This window comes from Xiphophorus couchianus, chromosome 11, assembly GCF_001444195.1.
Source record: "Xiphophorus couchianus chromosome 11, X_couchianus-1.0, whole genome shotgun sequence".
Lineage (NCBI taxonomy): Eukaryota > Metazoa > Chordata > Actinopteri > Cyprinodontiformes > Poeciliidae > Xiphophorus > Xiphophorus couchianus.
In genome coordinates, this window is record NC_040238.1 from 28,062,900 (window position 1) to 28,083,004 (window position 20,105).

General features: G+C 37.9%; 1 protein-coding gene across 1 annotated transcript in view; it reads right to left on the reverse strand.

Annotated features, from left to right (window-relative positions):
• fat3b (FAT atypical cadherin 3b) overlaps positions 1-20,105 on the reverse strand; it is an 80,709-nt gene that overhangs the window by 34,938 nt on the left and 25,666 nt on the right. Inside the window, exons 11-30 of the mRNA XM_028031399.1 lie at positions 19,348-19,558; positions 18,228-18,299; positions 16,146-16,282; positions 14,097-14,372; positions 12,852-13,062; positions 12,512-12,726; positions 12,152-12,310; positions 11,322-11,443; positions 11,017-11,199; positions 10,811-10,925; positions 10,426-10,695; positions 9,567-9,917; positions 6,935-7,108; positions 6,308-6,838; positions 4,589-4,953; positions 4,122-4,275; positions 2,883-2,990; positions 2,606-2,789; positions 1,937-2,157; positions 109-561 (exon numbers count right to left, since the gene is read on the reverse strand). Coding sequence (XP_027887200.1) covers positions 109-561; positions 1,937-2,157; positions 2,606-2,789; positions 2,883-2,990; positions 4,122-4,275; positions 4,589-4,953; positions 6,308-6,838; positions 6,935-7,108; positions 9,567-9,917; positions 10,426-10,695; positions 10,811-10,925; positions 11,017-11,199; positions 11,322-11,443; positions 12,152-12,310; positions 12,512-12,726; positions 12,852-13,062; positions 14,097-14,372; positions 16,146-16,282; positions 18,228-18,299; positions 19,348-19,558 — 4,512 coding nt within the window. The remainder of the gene's footprint in view (positions 1-108; positions 562-1,936; positions 2,158-2,605; positions 2,790-2,882; positions 2,991-4,121; positions 4,276-4,588; positions 4,954-6,307; positions 6,839-6,934; positions 7,109-9,566; positions 9,918-10,425; positions 10,696-10,810; positions 10,926-11,016; positions 11,200-11,321; positions 11,444-12,151; positions 12,311-12,511; positions 12,727-12,851; positions 13,063-14,096; positions 14,373-16,145; positions 16,283-18,227; positions 18,300-19,347; positions 19,559-20,105) is intronic.

Sequence of the window (20,105 nt, forward strand, 5' to 3'; positions counted from 1 at the left end):
ATAGAGCTAATAAATAAAAAATACAGACAGATAGCTTGATTTTTTTCCCCTTTAGACTGCAAAAAATAAACGAAACCGAAAGGCTCCTTCCTGGGTTTCATCACAGACCTTCACTTCCAAGTCCACGGTTGACATGGTCTCGATCAAGTCTTTTCTTGCAGTTGCTGCAACCTTAAACCTGAAGCTACTGACTTCCTCATAGTCCAATGGCTTCAGCAGCCGGATGAGACCTGTCTCTTTCTCCACTAGGAAGGTTGCCCCCTGGTTGCTGTCGATTGTCTCCCCAGGGACAGCAGTGAAGAACCCTGTCTGGCCAGGGCCTGTGTAAACAGAGCCCAGCACTGTTCCTACTGCAGTATCCTCAGGGATGGTAAAGGAATACTGAGGCTGGCTGAACGAGGGGATGAATGAATCTGGGGGGACGACTTGAATAAAAGCTGACACCAGGGAGTGTTTGGGAGCAGCGCCGCAGTCTGTGGCTTTGACGAAGAAGGACAGGACAGTTCCTTGAAGGTGGTCAACAGCACTTTTAGTCATCATCCAACCACTGTCTGGCTCCACCTGTGCAACCACAAGACTCACTTTAAAACTTTAAAAGCAACAGAAATATTTTTAAAGCTACACAATGGAGTATGTCTACTACTACATCGTAATTTTTGATTAGAGCTCTGGATGCTTTTGACATCTAGAGCTCTGGAGGTTTGAGGTTACAACCTCAAACCTCAAAGAATTTAATGAGATTTTACATAACAGGCCAGTTGTGAAGCATATCCACCTTTTACTGGAATTATAGCTGCGACTTTTTTAGTGTGTGCCTTGACCAGCTTACAGAATAATTATGTTGCTCCTTCTATTTTCCAAAATTTCTCAAGCTTAGCTGGACTGGATGAGTAGCATCTGGGAACAGTAAAATGGTAAATGGCTTGCACTTATACAGTTCTTTATCAAGTCCAGGGGGCCCCAAAGCGCTTCACACTACATTCAGTCATTCACGCACTGTTGGTGGAAAGCTACTGGAGTGTAGCCACAGCTGCTCTGGGGCAAACTGACATGCACCGGCGCCACCTGACCACCATCAGCTTGCAAAGCGGATGCAGTGCCTTGCCCAAGGACACAACAACCTAAGTGAGCAGAGTGGGAATTGAGCTGACAACCCACAGATTTTGGGATGAACGCCTACCACGGCTTTTAAATAGGATTCAGGTGTAGAGTTTGGGTGCTTCATTCTAATACATTAAACTCTGTGGACCTACGCAAAAGTTGTTCTGACATTCGTATACCACGTGTCACAATGTTGTGACCATGTTCTGACATAGTGTCAGAACAACATGCTGTCACATTAGAGCCTATGACTCTAATATGTTTTTGTCAATCAATCTGAAAAGCATGGAATTTCTAATCAACTTCCCTGTCTGGGAAGCTGATTAGAAATTCCATGCTTTTCAGATTTCATTTGTTAAAAATTTGAAAACTATATTTTGTTTTCCTTCTTCACAATTGTCCACTACATTTGTTGATCTAAACGCATAAAATCCCAATAAAATACAAATGTTTGTGCTTGAAACAGTTTAAGCAGTATGACACTTGTGCATAGCACTGTGCAGATAAAATATTTTTTCCCCCAGTAAATTAATCCATGATTAACATTACATCTGTCTTCAGAGCAGATGTTCGCTTTATAAATTTTAAATAATTGTGTTTCACCAACTGCCTGGAAAATCAACCCCAGTGGAACATTATTTTGATTTAATGGAACAAATATGTAGTCTACATCAAACAGATGGAGCTTAATCCTATAAAATAAGTAGGGGGTTATCATCTGACAATATCCCATCACTAAAAATCAGGTTATGCTTTTCCACATGTTGTGCAATTATGAGGTTTGCGTCTTTCTCATGAAGGACAGTTATCTATACTATGACCAAAATGAACTGACCTCCAGCACATCAACAAGTGACAGACGAGCCTCACTGTAAAGGGAGTAAGTTATCCTCCCATTAGAGCCAGCATCAGGGTCAGTGGCCTGAATCTGTGTGACAAGAGAACCTTTAGCAACATTAGCTTTAATGCTCATGCGGTACTCCGTGGCTCTGAACTGTGGAGCGTTGTCATTTTCATCTGCCAGGACCACTCGCACGGTGCAAAACGATGCACGACCTGTTAAAGAGAAAACACATAATTGTCACATTCCCAGTTCATGAAGTATAAGTGTTTTGTTTGTTTGTTTTGACACTTAGAGATTTGACTCCGGGTCAGTTTAGTCCTCAGCAAATTTGTAAAGCTCTTTTGTACCCACACACTAACGTTTCATTATTTTCTACTTTAATTTTAAAAGTAGAAATTTTGTATAGGAGTATATTTCTGTATTACAGTATTTTCAATTAATTATAGAGATGAATAATCCTAAAAATATACCAATCATACATAGATTCAATCAAATGCCTGCATTTTCTGGAGCTTCAAAATAGTTGCATTTCCATTGACCATAACTCTGATCAGTTTGGATATGAAAGAACCTAAACTGCAAAAATACAAAAATTAAGAATTGTGAACTGTACAGCATTTGAGCAACTCCTGATAAAAAAAACATATTAAAGGTGAATACCTCCTCCATCCAAGGCCATTACTGTCAGCACCATGTCTTTGTTCACAGGATTTTCTCTGTCTAATCTCTGAAGAGTGGATATGACCCCGTCTGCATCGATGCTGAACTTGATTTTCCCCAGGTCATTGATGAACGAGTAGGTTATCTGACCATTCAGCCCAGAATCCTCATCCATTGCTGAAATCTGGAGTCCATTTGCAAATTCAGTCAAAATGTGCTCCCTTTAAATATTACAATTAATTACAAGTCAGAGAGATTGAAAAAAAATCTTAATTACTTGGATGACTTTGGTTCCTGGAGGCGAATTTTCAAGAACCTCAGCCAGGTAAAACCTTTGACTGAATACTGGGCTGTACAGATTGGCTCCCAGGACTCGTACAATTACCTGCAAATCACAACTGCAGTCACTCAGTCATCCACTCAATCATTGTTTGCTGACATTTTGTGGATGTCATCACAATAAGGACAACTGGGTGGTTTGTCAAACATAATCAGATAAACGTATGAATGAGCAAGCCAACAATTCAGACTCCCGACATACTTTTCATGTAAAATTCCATACTTTTCCATTCTCAGCATTCCATAGTTCTTAGTCCTCTTTGTTTTCTTTAAAATATGAAATACTAAAGTTTACTATGAATTTCTGGTAAAAAGTGAAGGAAGGACAAACAAGGGTAAGGTAGAAAGAAAGAGAATGAAGAAAAATATTAGGAGAAAGTAAGAAAGAAATCGATCAGGGAGGAAGAAAAGACACAAAGGAGGTGGAACAGAGGAAGGAAACAAGTAAAAACAAAAGGCAGGAAGAGAAGGATGAAACAAGGATAGCAGGAAGAAAAAACACAAGGAGGAGATGAAGAAAGGATGCAAGAAAAAGAAAAAAAAACATGAGGGAGGAGATAGGACGCAAGGAAGGAATTAGGACATCAAAAAATAAAAGGTAGGATACCAGAACGGAAGAACAGATGAAAGGAGGGAAAGAGACAAAAAAGAAGTACAAGCAGTAGAAAGAGAAGGGGGTCATCAGTATTGAAGGTAAGGAAGAATACAAAAAAGGGTGAAAGAAGGAACAATAGACCAAAAAGTAATGCAATATATTGTCAACATTCCCAGAATACCCCTTCAATAACAGAGAACCTGATTATCTCTTTTTAATATTTTTTCCTGTATTTGACTTAAATGTCATAATACAAATAGGATGAGAAGTTACTGTTAAACATATATAAAATGTTAAGAGTTAAAATAAATCCCATTTGTAATTGCCACAAAGTGACAAATGCTTGGATGTTTTCCAGTTAGCGACTCAACGTCACAGTAAATTGGATGTGACACAACATTAACCTCCTGCAGCAACCCCACACTTATCCCAGTTAGTTGTGGCAGATGTTCGCCATAATTTCCAACTGAGACATCGCTAACAAAGGTCACTCAGCTCGCGCTATCATTGCGTGGAGAGGTTTTGAAAGAGGGCAAATAAACTGACAAGACCAGATTGTAAGCTGTTGAGAAGCAGGTTCACCTGAGCAGTGTTGGTGAAGACTCCATCTGACACAGACACATTGAGTTGATAGAAGAGTTTCATGCCTTGTCTCCTCTTGTTAGACAGACGAAGCACCCCTCTATCTGGCTCCATCATGAAAGTCATTTTCTCATTCCCTGAGAGAATACTATACCTATGGAAAAAAAAAAGATTTTAAGAGTGTAATCTTGCATTCAGACTCTGACATTATTAAGGGTTATGGTTGTAAAAAGCTGAAACCTGAAATACTGCTGCTTCAAAAAAATGCTTAAAAACAATGAATAATGTTCATTTAATTTTAAAACAATAATGTTGCTGAATGGTTTGATTGCACATTGAGAAAAAGAATTCAGGCATATTTATATTTTACATATTGAACACTATACATTCAAATATTAGAATTCTACAATAAAAAGATAAAAACATACATATATATATATATAGTCATCTAAAATATTAGCTCTCACCTCAGCCTCTGAGCATCACAGATGTCAGCATCTGACGCTTGAAGGCAAGTCACAAAGTGCCCTCTGGGAGCCAGGTCACTGACAAAAGCCTCGTATACCGCTTGGCTGAAATTAGGGGGGTTGTCGTTTGTGTCAGTTACAACCACAGTGACACTAACATCAGTGCTAAGGGCAGGGTCTCCACTGTCTGTCGCCCTGACAATGAAGTTGTGGCGCTGCATGAGCTCATAGTCAAGCATGCGTGACGTGAATATCAATCCCCTGCTGCTGTCAATTTGGAAGTAGTCGGTGCTGTTGTAGATGTCAGACAGGATCTGGTAAGTCACTACAGCGTTCTTCTCTGAGTCCTGGTCTGGTGCAAAGACCTGAAGGGAAAGGAACAGAACATTTTGGAATGCCTTATGCATTATTCAGGACTGAGAAAAAATACCAGAAAGAAAAAAAAGTAGATAGTAGTAGTGGAAGTTTAAGACAGAGCCTGGCAGCACAAATCACAGCTATCCCTGCATATATACCTTTTGGCCGTCTATATTAGTTTTATGTGAGTTGCTTCCCAGAATAAGAAATATGAACTAAAGCAATGTCTCTCTGTTTTCAAATGAAAAAAATATAAAAACGTAAGCGCTGAAATGAAATTTGAAAAGGGAAGTAGGAGAATAAGTGAGAAATGAAACAGTGTCAACAGTGTCAGTTTCTGAACCAGAATAACCAGCAATTTCCATACTCTTTGTTCAAGGCCTTCAACCTAGCAAATATGAAAGAGCCACATTCATAATGTGACTGATGAAAATGACTTGAGCTTATAATAATAATGTGGCTTAATTGCCACAAAGATGCTCTACAAGAAAGTAAATTAACAGCAGCTATTGTTGAGGTCAATTAATCATTTTCAAATGTCAATGTAAATACACCACTGCACCAAGAAATGAGCTTGAGAAGAGAGTTGTTAGATTATCCTGCTTGATCTTGAAATCGTTTGAAATCATCGTTGGTGATCCACGAATGCATAAAAAGCGACAACAGGTCTTGCTCACAGCAACACTTATCTGTGTGGAGAGTTAAAGGAATTATTTTTTCCAGTAGGTAATAGGGAGGGTAAGGTCTCTGTTCTCTGAAGAATTCACCGAGACACTGCTGTTTGAAGATTACTGTGTTAGACACTAAAACTGAACTCTGTCATCATTTTTGATTTTACTATTATAAAATAGTAAAATCTTGTTTTATAGTTGCACATACATAATATGGTGTTACTTGTAAAAAATTATTCTTCTTAACACAAACTTCCTTACACGTACTTTTGTTTTTATCATTGCAACCAAAGTGCTAACAGGGGGGAGTGGGGGGCTTGCTCCAAGACATGAATTCCTGAAGAATCGAATCACCGGGTGATGTAATAATGCATCAGCATGATCCATATACAGTACTGAAACAGTCCAATCTCCAAGTTTAATTAGTCATTTTAGTCTAAGAACAAACAAAGAAACAACAAAAGTCCAGCAGAGATGGAGACGCAACTTTGCCTGCAGGCAGCAATAAAGATGTAGTAAAAATCATGGCATGTTACTTTTTTTGTGAATTAATGATTACAGCATCAGTTGAACTCTTCCTCAAAAAATTTTAAATTGATATATAAAACAATATTGATACTTTTGCTCCACATCATCCATCCATTTGTTATACTTCTGAGTATAACAAATACTTACAAGTATAGCCACCCACCTGTAGAACAGATGTTCCAATCATGGAGTTCTCAGATAGCATAGCAGAGTACGACGTGTTCTGAAAAAGTGGGGGGTTGTCATTCACATCTAGTACAACAATGTCTACATCCACCTCAGACTTTGCCCCTGTCAAGGTATCAGTAGCTTTCACTGTTAGGCGGTAGTACTGCATGGTCTCGTAGTCTAATGGATATCTCACACTGATGATTCCTGTATGAAAGCCTATGTCAAACTGAAAGGAAGGGTCTCCATCTGAGATGGTGAAGATGATGTCCTGGCCCTCTGGACTGCTTGCATTGATGCCCAGAACAGAGGTGGAAACTTCTACATCTTCTCTGACTGTTACACCATAGAACGGCTTGTCAAACACTGGCATGGCTTTGTTTACGACTGTAACAGGCAGTTCCACTTCGCTGGACAGTCGAGGAAATCCACCATCAGTCGCAATGATAATCAATCTGTACTCTGCATTTGATAGGTCAGCTTCAAACACTCGTTTTAAGACCAGCTCTCCTGTCACCGGATTCATCTGGATAAAGTAAAAATATAACCATGTTAATTTTCAAGAACATGTCATAAAAATGGCATCACATTTAAAACTGAAGCCACTGTAATTTTCAGCAACCTCAAAGTCCCTGTGCTGCATCTTCAGGCTGTAAGTCACTTCTCCGTTCAGATCAAAGTCTCGATCAACAGCAGAGACCATGAAGATGGCTGATCCTGGCTCTGCTTCCACCTGCACTGCAGCATAGTAGGGGAGGTTCACAAACTCTGGAGCGTTGTCATTTAGATCTTCCACCTATATCAAAAACAAATGAAATCATAAAGAAACATGTACTTTCATGGAACATAATAGTCTTGAGAAATAAGGGCATCCTCTTACTGTTATTTTTTAGCCTAGTTCACCCTTATTTCATAAGATTTAAGTAGGATATTTCCTACCTAAATCTTACCGTTGGATTTAGGTAGTACAGAAGTGACGAGATTATCCTAAACCAATGCACTTCACTACCTGATAATTGTAAAGTGTTTAAACCTACATATAGGGAATAGTTATCTTATTTGGATGCCAACAAAGAAAGATGGTAGCAAAGTGCTTTAGGAAACAACTGCTGCCGCCCAACAATCTGTAAAGGGTTGCAATGTGCTTAATAATTTGCAAACAAACAACAACAACAAATCTATTCCATAGTGAGAAATATAAAATATTAAAAATGAAATGCACAAAAGATAGAAGTGAACATTTCTGCAAATTTACCTCAAGGACTAACTGTGCAAAGCAAAAAATTAAAAAGAAAAATTCCCCCAAAAAGACATCTCATACTAAGCAGGACTCAATGTGTCAGAAAGTGTTCATGACAGCACAATTAGAAAAAAAAGACATGCATGACTTGTTTAAAAGAACTGTCAGGAGAAAACCCATTCTCTGTCAAAATAAATATGGTAGTGTAAGACCTGAATTCATCCACTGAGGGACAGTTATAGATATTGTAATTTTGTTCTGTAACTTTGATTTGAAAGGTAATGAACTATACTACAACTTCTAGCAAATTATACTGGCATCAAATGACACAAAATTATGGTTGGCAATAACCCAATTCAACGTACCAGCTCATAAGCATGGTAACAATCTGGGCAGCAATAGTAATTGGTCACTTTCTATTAATTGGTTTTCCCACAGATTCCAATCTAAACAAAAGTATTCTAGAGGTAACTGTGAGGCCATATGCCTACACATAACCTCTCATAAAATGTGGCCACAAGAAGGACAACTATCCTATGAACAGAAGCAAAATTAAAACAGAATGATCAGAACATAAATGAGCCAAGAGGAAGTAATGGCTTGGTCAAAGTCCAGACTTGCCTTGAGAAAGCTGTGCAAAAAAGTTCTCAAACCTCAGTGAGCTAAAAAATATTTTACAACACTGAGTTGGTGGTGAATGTTACCTTACTATTGTAATACTCTGTGCCAATAGAACTACCATCAAACTATAAACCTTAGGAACCAAATGGCTAATAGTGACTTTGAAAATTTTCACTATTTGTCACATTTGAACTACCAATATTTTACAATATTTTATATACGGCAGTGCCTGACTCCACAGTTACGTAAAGTAAATGATACAAGGTTATTAAATTCTACAAACAAAAACTGCGGTAAAGATTGAACTAAACTTTTTCTACTCTCATATGCCTAAATACAATCCAATGCTATCAACTGTCTTCACCTAGTAACTGAAGTCTAATTTGTGAAAATAATTTCACTACAAATACAAGTATCTACAAAAGGCTTAGAGGGTGTGGCTTAGTGGCTTATAAAGGCACAGATTAGAGAACATGATTGAACAAACAGCATCACAAAAATCAAGTTGTGCAACTGTTAAAGTTGATTTATAATTCAAAAGTCAAATAACATACATCAATATTTGTAGTTGTACCATAGCAAAATGTGGGTGTGAATACTTTTGTAAGGCTCTATAGCTAAAATCAAGCATGTTCATTAGCTCCTATTTTCAATATTTCTTTCAAGAAGGTTCAAGGAAGTATTTTACAGCAAAGATCAAGCCATTTTTTCAGAGCACCAACTGTACAAGAGATCTAACATAAGCCACAAGGCAAAGAAAACCATGTGAACAAAATTGAAAGAACTTCAGATCTTGACAAGATTTCAATGCAAACCCAGATACAAATTGTAGACTGAGTCACTGAGTAGATGTGGAACAATGTACATGGGTGCACAGGCTGAATCATAGAGGGAAGTAAATTTGAGTACCTCAAATTTAATGGAAAGCTAACTTGACATACTAAAAGAAAATGTACAAAAGAAAAAAAAAACACCTTTGAAATTAAAGTGATTAAATCTGTCATAAACAGATATAAAAGCAATATAATCAAGATAAAACAATTACTAGGATAAAATAATTAGACATTATTTTCTTCTGTGATGGTGCTCTGATTCTGTCTTTTGTTGCAAATCAAACACAACACTTCCATTCCCAGCAGTGTTTCTTCTCAAGAGCCCCAAAACACTCACTGATAGCTTGTGTCAAGATGAGTTCAACTTAAACCCCCAAAGTCCCTTTGATCATTACTTGTGCTTTAAAGCGCTCAAGAAGAAGCACAGATTTGAATTGTGAATGCTTTTTCATCAATAGATTCACAATCTCACAACTGACCAAAGCAATTTATGATCTCTCCCTCATTAACGTCATCTTTTGACACACACAAACACACCCCTCCAGTCATTTAACACCCACCTGTACTTGCACAGTCACCCTCGCCACCCTTAGAATCTCATCTTCTCTGCTGACTTCCACCACAAGCTCGTAACTTCCCATTTCCTCACGGTCAAAAGGAACACCAGTGGTAAGCACCACTCCACATGTAGGCCGTATTGTGAACCGTCCTCCAGGGTTTAGCAGAGTGTATTTCAGTGGCTCGTTGAGGTGATGACCCACTGTATTTACAACAGTCACTAATGTGATGTCAGGTTTGTTCTCTGGAATGGAGGCTGAATATATGGGGCGGGTGAAAAACAGGCCGCTGTCAACAGCTTCTCTCACAAGCACGGTGATGGACGCCGTGCTGGAAAAACGCCCGTCCCAGACCTTAAACACACAACAGTGTTTTTGTTTCACAAAACAGAATTTCAGAAATAGCTGACAATAAAAAAACAGTGAACATTTTAATGCGCATTTGATGAGAATGCATTAGATTCTTGTGTTTTAGGAAACCCCCCTTAAAAAGCTGTTTCCTACCTTGTATGGTCACATGAACATCTTAGGCTGTAAGTTCAACAATCCAGACACAGTAATTCACTCCCCCAAATAAATCACAAATTAAAAAAAAACTGCTCTACTGTGCAAGTAACTATAAACATTTTGCATGCAGAGGTACAGTTTCTCCAGAGTCTCAGCATAGCGCATCATGAGATTAAACAATGCTTATATCTGGCCTTGTCTACAAAACCTGAGTCAATTCTGTAACAGTGGGATTCAATGCAGATATATGAGTTCATGTAAATTCTAAGAGACTTTGCCAGTTGATCAAGTTTTCACTCTTCTCTGAGAAAATTGTTGCTATATGTGCCAAGACAAACTAAAACTTATGACTTACCTTCACACTGAAGCGATAACGGTCTTTGCTGAGGTTAGGATTAGTGATAGTCACAACTCCAGTATTGCGCTGAACGGTGAAGTATTCCACACTGTTATCCACCAGGGAATAGGCTAACTTGGGTGTGAGAGATTTTTCTCTGTCACCAGTCATATCAGGGTCTAAAGCCTCAACCCGGAAGACTTCAACTCCCACATATGTTGGCAGTAGAAGGACTGTCTCGTAAGTGTCCTGAGAAAACTTTGGGGGTGAGTCATTCATGTTGATCACCTAAGACAAGGTGTATGTGGAGGAAAATGACATCTACTTTAACATCTGAAGAAAATAAAAGGAATTGTACTTTTAGGCAACAATGGTAGAGTCATATGGAATATGCAGTACTTGCCTTTATAGTCACCTCTGCGGGACTGTCAGCACTCTTAGGTGGTTGACCACTGTCTTGAACATGAACCCGAAAATTTAACTCTGGATAGGTTTCGTAGTCCAAACTGGCAATGGTTCTGAAATTTTACAACACAATCTATAAGAAATTGTTAAATTACATCAATAGTGAGCTAACTGGTCTTACTTCTACACAGCTTTTGCACCTACCGAATTGATCCTGTTCCAGAGTCCACACTGAAAAACATACGAGCGGTCTCTTCTATGATCTGGAACACTAACAGGGAATTATGATTGCGATCCTTATCCGTGGCCTGGATAACCAAGGGGTTACCATCCTCTCCGAGGACAACACTGTTGACTGGAGCAGCTTCACTAACTGTGCCTATATACCTGTCAAGTGATAAGAGAAAAAATGATTGGAAGGAAGAAGGCCCTTCTTAAATCTCTCTGGGAAATACTGTTATTCTAACAAAAGCTCAAGCCTATTTGGTCATTTCAACCAGCTTTAATACCTTATTTTCTGAAATTCAGGTTGGTTATCATTGACATCCACCACTTGGATGATGACACTGGTGCTGGCCTCCACTCCTGCCATACTCAAGGCACGCACCATCAGAAAGTAGGATGTTATTTGCTGCAGTACAACAACATTCAATTAGCACAGTGTCACATTTCTTGAGTGTTAGAAGTTTTGGCCTTTGGTTTGATTGTGATTGATTATTTTTTGTGGATTATTCATGTTCAATAGTTTGTGTCATATTAATTTGTCCTTCAGTCTATTTTCATACTTTATTCTTGTATATTTATATTGTTTCTTTATGATTATTCCTGTCACAATCTACTTGCCATATTCTGTTCAGTCTCCTTTGTCCATTATTGCTTGAGTTAATTTCTATGTAATTACTTTCTTAGTTTATTCTTGAGTTTTGTTCTGTCTACATTTCTAATTAGTTCCCTTAAAAGTTACCCCCTCCTTTTGGATTTTGTTTATTTGCGCTTAGAAGACTATCTGAAGACTCTCCCCAATGAAGCTTTTTACACTTAAATAACTTTGTGACTCTGGACATCTCTAATCATTAGTGTTAGTTTTTGCCATATAAAAACCTATTATAGCAATACGGAAGACAATAACATCCATTAAAAAAAAATGTCCAAGGTTAAGGTAAAAGGTAATCTTTGCAAGACAGTAACTGTCTGAAAGTGTATTTTATTGTTGTCAGAGTACTTTTGTTAAAAGACTCTTAATTTGGATATTACTATTTACTGTGATGCAATGTTAAACTTTTCCTAGACTTTCTTAATGAAAAGAAAAATCCTCAAATACAAATAAACAGTAACAAACCTCAAAGTCGAGCAGTTTGCGGGTAGTAATTACTCCAGTGTGGTGGTTAATAAAGAAGCAGCGCTCCTCATTGCCCCTGACGATGTCATAAATGAGCGGTGAGCGGCTGAGGGCACTGAGAGTGGTCACGTATGTTCCTAATTTGCTATTCTCCATTATCTGCAGAAACAGACATCAGTGATACATTTTAAATACCTTAATGAGTTATGTGCATTGGTTCATTTAGGTATTTACATCCCCCATATCAATAAAATAATTTACTACCCCTGCTTGCCGACCAGTTCGAGCCCAATCTTTATTTAATCTTCCCCTCCTCCCCCTGCAGCCACTTCACCTGTGAACCCATTGTTCTCTCTTTACCTCGGCCTGATACTCCTTTTGAGAGAATTGAGGTTTGGAGAAGTCGGAGAGCATCAGGGAAATGCGGACCGAAGCAGTGGCCATTAATGGAGGAAAGCCATTGTCTATTGCCCGCACAGTGAGGGTGTAGAAACCCAGAGAGGTGAGATCCAGGTCCTTTGCAATGAAGATAAGGCCTGTGGTATTATTTATGGTAAACACACCCCCTGTGTTGCCTGTATATAGAAGATTGCAGACTTTATTAATGAGTAATAATGATAACAAAAATCTAATTACAAATGCATATTCATTCAAATACAATAAAAACAGAAGAGGCATAAGAAACAATGTTAAAACATACCTGCTTCAATTGTGTATGTGATTTGGCCATTAATTCCATTGTCTTTGTCTAGTGCTGTCACCTGCACCACAGAAGTACCAACAGGAAAAGTCTCATAGGCTATAGCATCATATACGGTGCTTGTAAAGTATGGGACATTATCATTAGTGTCCTCCACTGCTACAAGGATGCGAGCCAGGTCACGGTTAAAAGGAAACTCCTGATCCTTAACCTGGAACAGGAGAAAAGAGAAATAAATATGGAAAGAACTGTGGGAGGCAATGCACGAACAAAATGTCTTTTCAAAGCTATCAGACTTGTAAAACGGAGCGCAATTTCATCCAAACCAGGTGGATTGCAGAAGCTAGGTGTCTTTAAAGTTGTATCAAAAATTATTCAACCCCTACTGAAAATTAGGTTCACTGGCAAAATTTCAAAATTGTTCAGATGTTTGCAGTTACACAACAAAGAACTACAAAGAGTATATCCCAGGTCAACACTAAGTCCTACTGTTATTGACTGATGCAGTCTCAAAATTATTTGATCCCCAGAACAGAATTCTTAAAACATTTGCAATTCTCAGATGCAAATAACAAATGGCTTTGGTGGACTCTGATATTTATATGGTCCAATGAAATCCCAAGATTTGGATTTCTCACAGGACTATGGCTCCAGGTGAGATACAACTGGAAGCATAGTTCCAGAAGAAGGCACAGTTAAAGGGCTCAGTGCCTGAACTCCAAAATATAAAACAAAACCCAAAACCACAAGCAAATTGTAAGCTTCAATTAGAGATTTTGATACTGTTTCGTAAAGCAATGAAATTAAAAGCTTGCAGGTCTATGTATTGGGAAGAATGAAGCAGATTTTGAAGGGAACAGCAAACCTACAGCAAGCCATGATAGTGGTTCAGTGAGGTTCTGGGACAGACTAGCTTTTTCTGGCACTGTAAACCTTGAGGAGAGTACGTTGGATTCAGTCAAGGATAAGGAAATCACAGAATAAAATATAATGCTGCCAGCTTGGTTTCAGAGACCCTGGAGTAAATTAATATAATAGTTATTTGACTTCAAGTACAATGAAAATGTCTTGTAAAATTTAAAAACAATGGTTGCAGAATGCAAATATGATGACTTTTATAGACAAGAGTTTTTTGTGCATAAAAGGGGTCAATAAGATTCCTCAGGAACTCTGACAAGCACGTCGTAACAACAAAAGGGTGCTCTCCAGAGTGCGAAGTATTCATCCAGCTGTTTATATTCTTACCATAATAGTGAGAATGTGCTGAGTTCTGGCCTCATAGTCCAGTCTGTCCGCAGTGTAAACTACCCCCGTACCAGGATTGACCCTGAACAGCCTCATACTTGCAGGGTCAACACTCCCATAGATGGAAAAGCTCAAACGGGCCCGTTCGTCCATGTCTGATGCTCTGAGTCGAAGTAGCTCAAAGTCAGATGGTGCATCCTCAGAAACACTGACATCATATGCCGGCTGTGAAAAGACTGGAGGGTTGTCGTTGCTGTCCTGTATTCGTATGAATACCTGAGTAACAAAGAGGCAGAGAAAGGGAACTGGCAAAGTCAGCAAGTTGAGTGGAAATTAGGAATGTGTGTTTGATTTATTGAATTTATTCTGCTGATGGGTTTTTGAATAGAATTTTTTTCCCATATTACCTTCTCATTTACAGACAGGAGAACCTATTGAAATAAGATCTACTATTTGCAAGGAAATAATTTGTGCTGCATTTTTGGGGTATAGGATTGGGTACACTATTTCTTAAACATAATGTAATGTGACCCAGGACCCACCAAGGTGCTATCAGTTATTTCCTTTACAACAAAGACCCAGTATGCCAGTCATGAAAACAAGAGCACTGTCAGTGGGTAATACAAAGAGACATGGAGTGCCCTCCAAGAGTACACATACCCATTGAACCTTTCTGCATTTAGCCACATGACAATCACAATAATTTATGTATTTGACTGGGATTCTATAACAGACCAACACAAAATAGGGTATAATTGTGGAGTAATTTGAAAACCTTTATATTAAAATCTAAAAACTTGACATGTGTTGATATTCAGTCCTCTTCACTTGGAAACCCCTAAAAATCCAACCAAATGCCTTCAGGTGTCATCTAATTTATCTCTGTACTTATACAGCTGCACTGTGAAGGCCTGAGAAGTTTGTTAGAGAACATTAGTAACAAATACTGAATGCTACGGAACACACCAGACAGATCAGGGATAAAGTTCTGGAGGATTATAAAGTAGGTTAATTTTTAAAGAACAATATCCCAAGTGTTGAACATTTTATTGGAGCACAGTTGCATCCATCCTTCTAACTGTTCCCCAATGCAGCTGGCCCAGCTGCAAACCTACCAACACATGGCCATCCACCTAATCTGACAGGCCAGTCAAAGATATAATTAATCAGAGAAGTCGTCAAGGAACCTATGGTAACCATGAAATAGCTGCAGAGATCTACAAGATAGGGGAGAGAATCTTTCAACAAGACAACTATTAGTCGTTTATTTCAGAAATCTGGCCTTTATAGAAGAGTATCAAGAAAAAAACTGTTGTTAAAAGAAAGCCATGAGGATTCCTGTTTGCAGTTTGCCACAAGAGATTTAAGGATACATCGAGAATGAGGAGAATCCTGCTCTTTTCAGATGAAACCAAAATGTAACTTTTTGGCCTACATGCAAAGCACTGAACATCATCGTTAATACATCATGTTCTCGGTGAAACATGGTGGTGGCAGCCTCATATTGTGGAGGTGGTTTTCTAGGGACAGGGAATTATGGTCACAGTTGGTGGTAAGGTGGATGGAGCTGAATAATGGAAAAAAACTGTAAGAGCTAAATGCTTTTTGATCAAAGCATTTTCATGTGTTACAATTGTCCAAACAAAATCTGTCGGAGCAAGATCTATATTTCAAAAACAAAATAATTCTACAAATAATCTGCAAAGCATTGACACAGCAGCTGAACTCAAGTACATGCAAAAGTTTTTTTTTCTTCTAAAAACAGAAAATTATGTGTATTTTTCTTTTACCTTCACAATTATGTGCTACTTGGCAGTGATGTATCATACAAAATTAAAGAAAAGTACATTGAAATTTGTGGTTGTGAAGTAAAAATCTGTAAAAAAGCTTATTTGATAACAAGAAATATTTTCTCTAGAAGTGCTTATAAAACAAAAAAAGTTGACGGAAGGGGTTAAAAACACTTTGAACACTTTAAAAACATTTAGTGCTGGACTGACATGTGTTTGATGTGATTCTCCAGGAAGTGCAACTTAGTGCAAAGCATACCTGTGTTGTAGCAAAGTTGGTCCCATCTGTCACCTGTACTGTCATGTTGTACACTGACTGAATTTCTGCATCCAATGGCTTGGCCACAACAAGGGTTCCCACTCCAACTTGAAGGTCAAACTGCATGTCAAAGCTCCCTGATATTATATAAACAGATACACACACAGGGCATGAATCATTTTTGCATTCTGTTTGAGCGCTAAACTAAGGTGCTCTAAGGTATTACTGTGTAATTGTTTTGGCCAGATGCCTTCATCTGTTGCTGGAGGGTCTGTGAAATAAAATGAACCAAAATGCAATGCGATGTAGTGCTGAACCCACTTGGCAGCTTGAGAGCTGTTAACAGCCATACAAACATGTGTCTTATCACTCCAAAACACAACCCATCACAAAGATCAGAAACCCACGGCCGGGTCTTTTCCACAGGCGGTGAGTGTACAGTTTAGAGGCTTAATGTTTGATTAAAGTGAGTCACAGGACTGATACGTGTTAGGTATTCAGTGCCATCCTTCATCTCATCGTAGCTTCTCTCTTGAGACATCTGGGAGCTTGAGCTCCCCTCAGCATATGAATACTGATTGGACATTTTTCACTGAAGCTCTGATGCGTGTTGAGTGGGAGCAAACCACTAAGACTCACACATTTTTTATTTTTTTTCCTGGGAGGTGGGTTGGTCAATCTTACATGAGAGGGGATCAATTTCACAGCACTTTGAAAAACAAAAGCTTGTAATCCCCAACAGGTTTCTTCCGAGTCTAATTCTGCCTCCCAGTTTTTGGAAATTATCTATACAGACATACCGTGTCACAACGTCTGAGCTGGAACTTTGATAAGCACAGAAGTTTTGTTTAGATTATTTTGCATTTCACACTTTTGTTACAAGCCATGAACTCTTTTAACAATAGCACTGATCGCTGTCAGAACAGAATGAAAGGGTCAAAATGACTAACTCAAGCTCCACATTTATTGGCCTTTCTGGTAAGAATGTGTAAAAAGCCATGATGTTAAGTTTTGTTTTCTTTTTTTATTTCAAAAGCCCTTTCTCACTCCAAGAAAAGTCCAACCATTCATCTGAGTACATTGATTTAACAAAGAAAAATGTAGTGTCTATGAACTTTTAATTAGTAATCCATGACTTCTCTGGGCTATAAATATATCACAAGGGCCAATTTCTCATAGTAACAATAGAAAAAAAAACTATAAGAGAATAGGCCATTCATGTAACCCGGATATGTATTGATTTTCATAATTCAGGAAAAGGCTTCAACAAAATAGCTACTCACTTAAAGTCCATATCTAACAAAACATTATCTAAACTAGTCAAGTATGTCTTGTGAAACATAATGTTCTTAAATGAAGGGTGTATAGTGAGTGTCTACTCACTATGCATACATATGATTTTTTTTTTAATTTTTAATGATCACCTTACCATCATGAGCTGAGAGATCACTGCTGCATATAGTCTATGAATTCACCAAAAATTGATCAAATAAAGCTGAATTAAATGCAAACAGGCCATAATTCCCATTTGTAATGTTGAGGTCAGTAAATCTACAGAGATTTTGCAGTTTAATATGATAAAATAACCTGTTAACAGTTTCAATTTGCCTAAAACTTGAATTAAGATTTTCTGTTGGTTCATACAGTATGTTAATATTTTACATATTTGTCATTATCCATTAAAAAGGTAACCATGTATGCCTGTGATTTATATTAAAGTTGATAAAACATCATCTGGTGTGCTTGTAAGTAATTTGTAAAAATACACTTTGATCTAGAAAATTGTCAGGAGGTGAGAAGCATATGAGTTAGAAGCACACTGTATCACAACACAGCAACATTTATTCAGTGAAGCAGGAGCATTTCAGCTGAACTAATGGAATAAACCTCCCCTGCCTGGTCAGAGAAAACAAACTGGTGCAGTTCGAGAATGAGAATCCTTTCTCAAACCTAGATCAATCAACATTGCCTTCAGCTAAACAAAGTCCTCGTGTTGTGTGCTACACTTCCTGAATCTTTGAACTCCTCAACACCTGAAGCATTTAGGCAAGAGATACGGAGCAAAATTAATTTGGACCAGACCTGTGTCAAGAGAGCAGTTTCGTCCACATTCATTCTGTGGAATGTAGAACATTTCTCTGGCAAGCCGGCCGCCTAAACAGAAAGGAAATACAAACAAAATAATCGATATTTATGAAGTCCAATTTTACTTTTGCTTTGAAAGCCCTGAATCATCTACATGCAGTGTTGCAAAGTTAAGATTCTAAATTTAAAAAAAAAATTATTGTGTTAGTAGATGTGATGTTGCAAATAAATTCAGAAGAAAAAGAAGTCAGATTATGATGTTAAAAGTAAAAAATGCTGACTTGCAAAGTAATTCTATGGAAGAGCATTGCTATCAGAAAAAAAAATTGAGCGCTATCACGTTACAACGTGATACGTATCTTGTTAATGTAACCAATTAAATTCTTTGATTTTTACAAGATACTATCAGGTTTTAACAAGATAGCTATCACATTTTTACAAAATACGTATCACGTTTTTACAAGATAACTATCACGTTATAACGTGATAGCGCTCAAAATTTTTTTTTCTGCGTGATAGCAATGTGTTTCCGTATAATTCTGCTAGTAGTGCGAGAAAAACAAAAATATTATGCACATTTCTCTGTCTTAGGAGAAACAATTATCAAACAACTATCTAAAAGAAAAGTCTCAGAAACAGGGGGGGAGATATGATTCAACAATAAACTAACCAATCTAATTACTTGAACTTAAGAGGCATTATGCATCAACAACATATTAGTTCTTCATTTACTCCTATATGTGGACACTGACAATTACAATGTTAAATTCTGGCTCCATGTGACACATGGTTTGTTTCTAGATTCGATGAATAGGTGTTCTTGATGATTTTTAGTTTTTTTAACTGAAAAACTGGACTCAACTCAAATTTGTATAAATATCTGAGAGCTTTGGAAATTGCTTGCATTTTATTGACACCCTTCAAAGAAGATTAACATGGTCTTGCTTCTGTATGTGGATTTATATATACTTTATATAAAATGACAAAAATATGTTCTGTGCAGCACCTCGACGGAGTATGATAACAAAACGTCACTCTGTAGAATAACATTTCACTATTTGACCTTTTCCTAGTCTTGTATCATGATATTTTTTGCAATTCATATTAATATACTTACCAACAATACTAAACCAGACAGGTGTCGTTGACTGGCTGAGAGCCACCACTCCCACCGGCTGAGCAACTGCAGATGTCTCTGCAATTGAGAAATTATAGGACCTCTGGGTGAAGAGCAGGGGCATAGGCGAAGGGACAGGTTTGCGAATCCATTCAACATGGAGTTTGACAGTAGACCACAATGATGGAATACCACTGTCCTCAGCTTTTATCTAAGAAAAGAAAAGATATGAAAAAGAGAGACAAGCGCACACAATTTCATAAATAGCCTTAAAGCTGCAAAATCTAGGATTAGTACTATATACATATAATCAGGCTAAATAAACTATAAACTACAGCCTAAAGTGATAAATGGGCCATCAAGTCTTTAAATAGCTCACTTCACATTTCACAACTTATGGTAAAATAGCTAAAAAAAATAAATCATTCGATCTAATGGAAGAGCCTATATGCCCACATGCTTGTAAATTTTATAGGATGCTCGTGGGGTTTTCAAGGGGAGAAAATCTGGGTGTTGCTGTCCATGTTAATGAAAAAGGCTACCTCATCAACTGAGACATGAGCTCTCATGCAGCGAAACAAAAGGAGAGCACAACAATACATGGCACAGTGGGGCTGTGTGTAGTTAATCAGTTAATCAGTTGTAAAAAAAAATAGACGTCCCCAGACAACCGCCACAGCCGCTGTAATTTGACCTTGTGTTTGAGATGAGGAAAGTTTGAAAAGGGACCAAAACAAGAGCACAATTTTGTGAAAAGA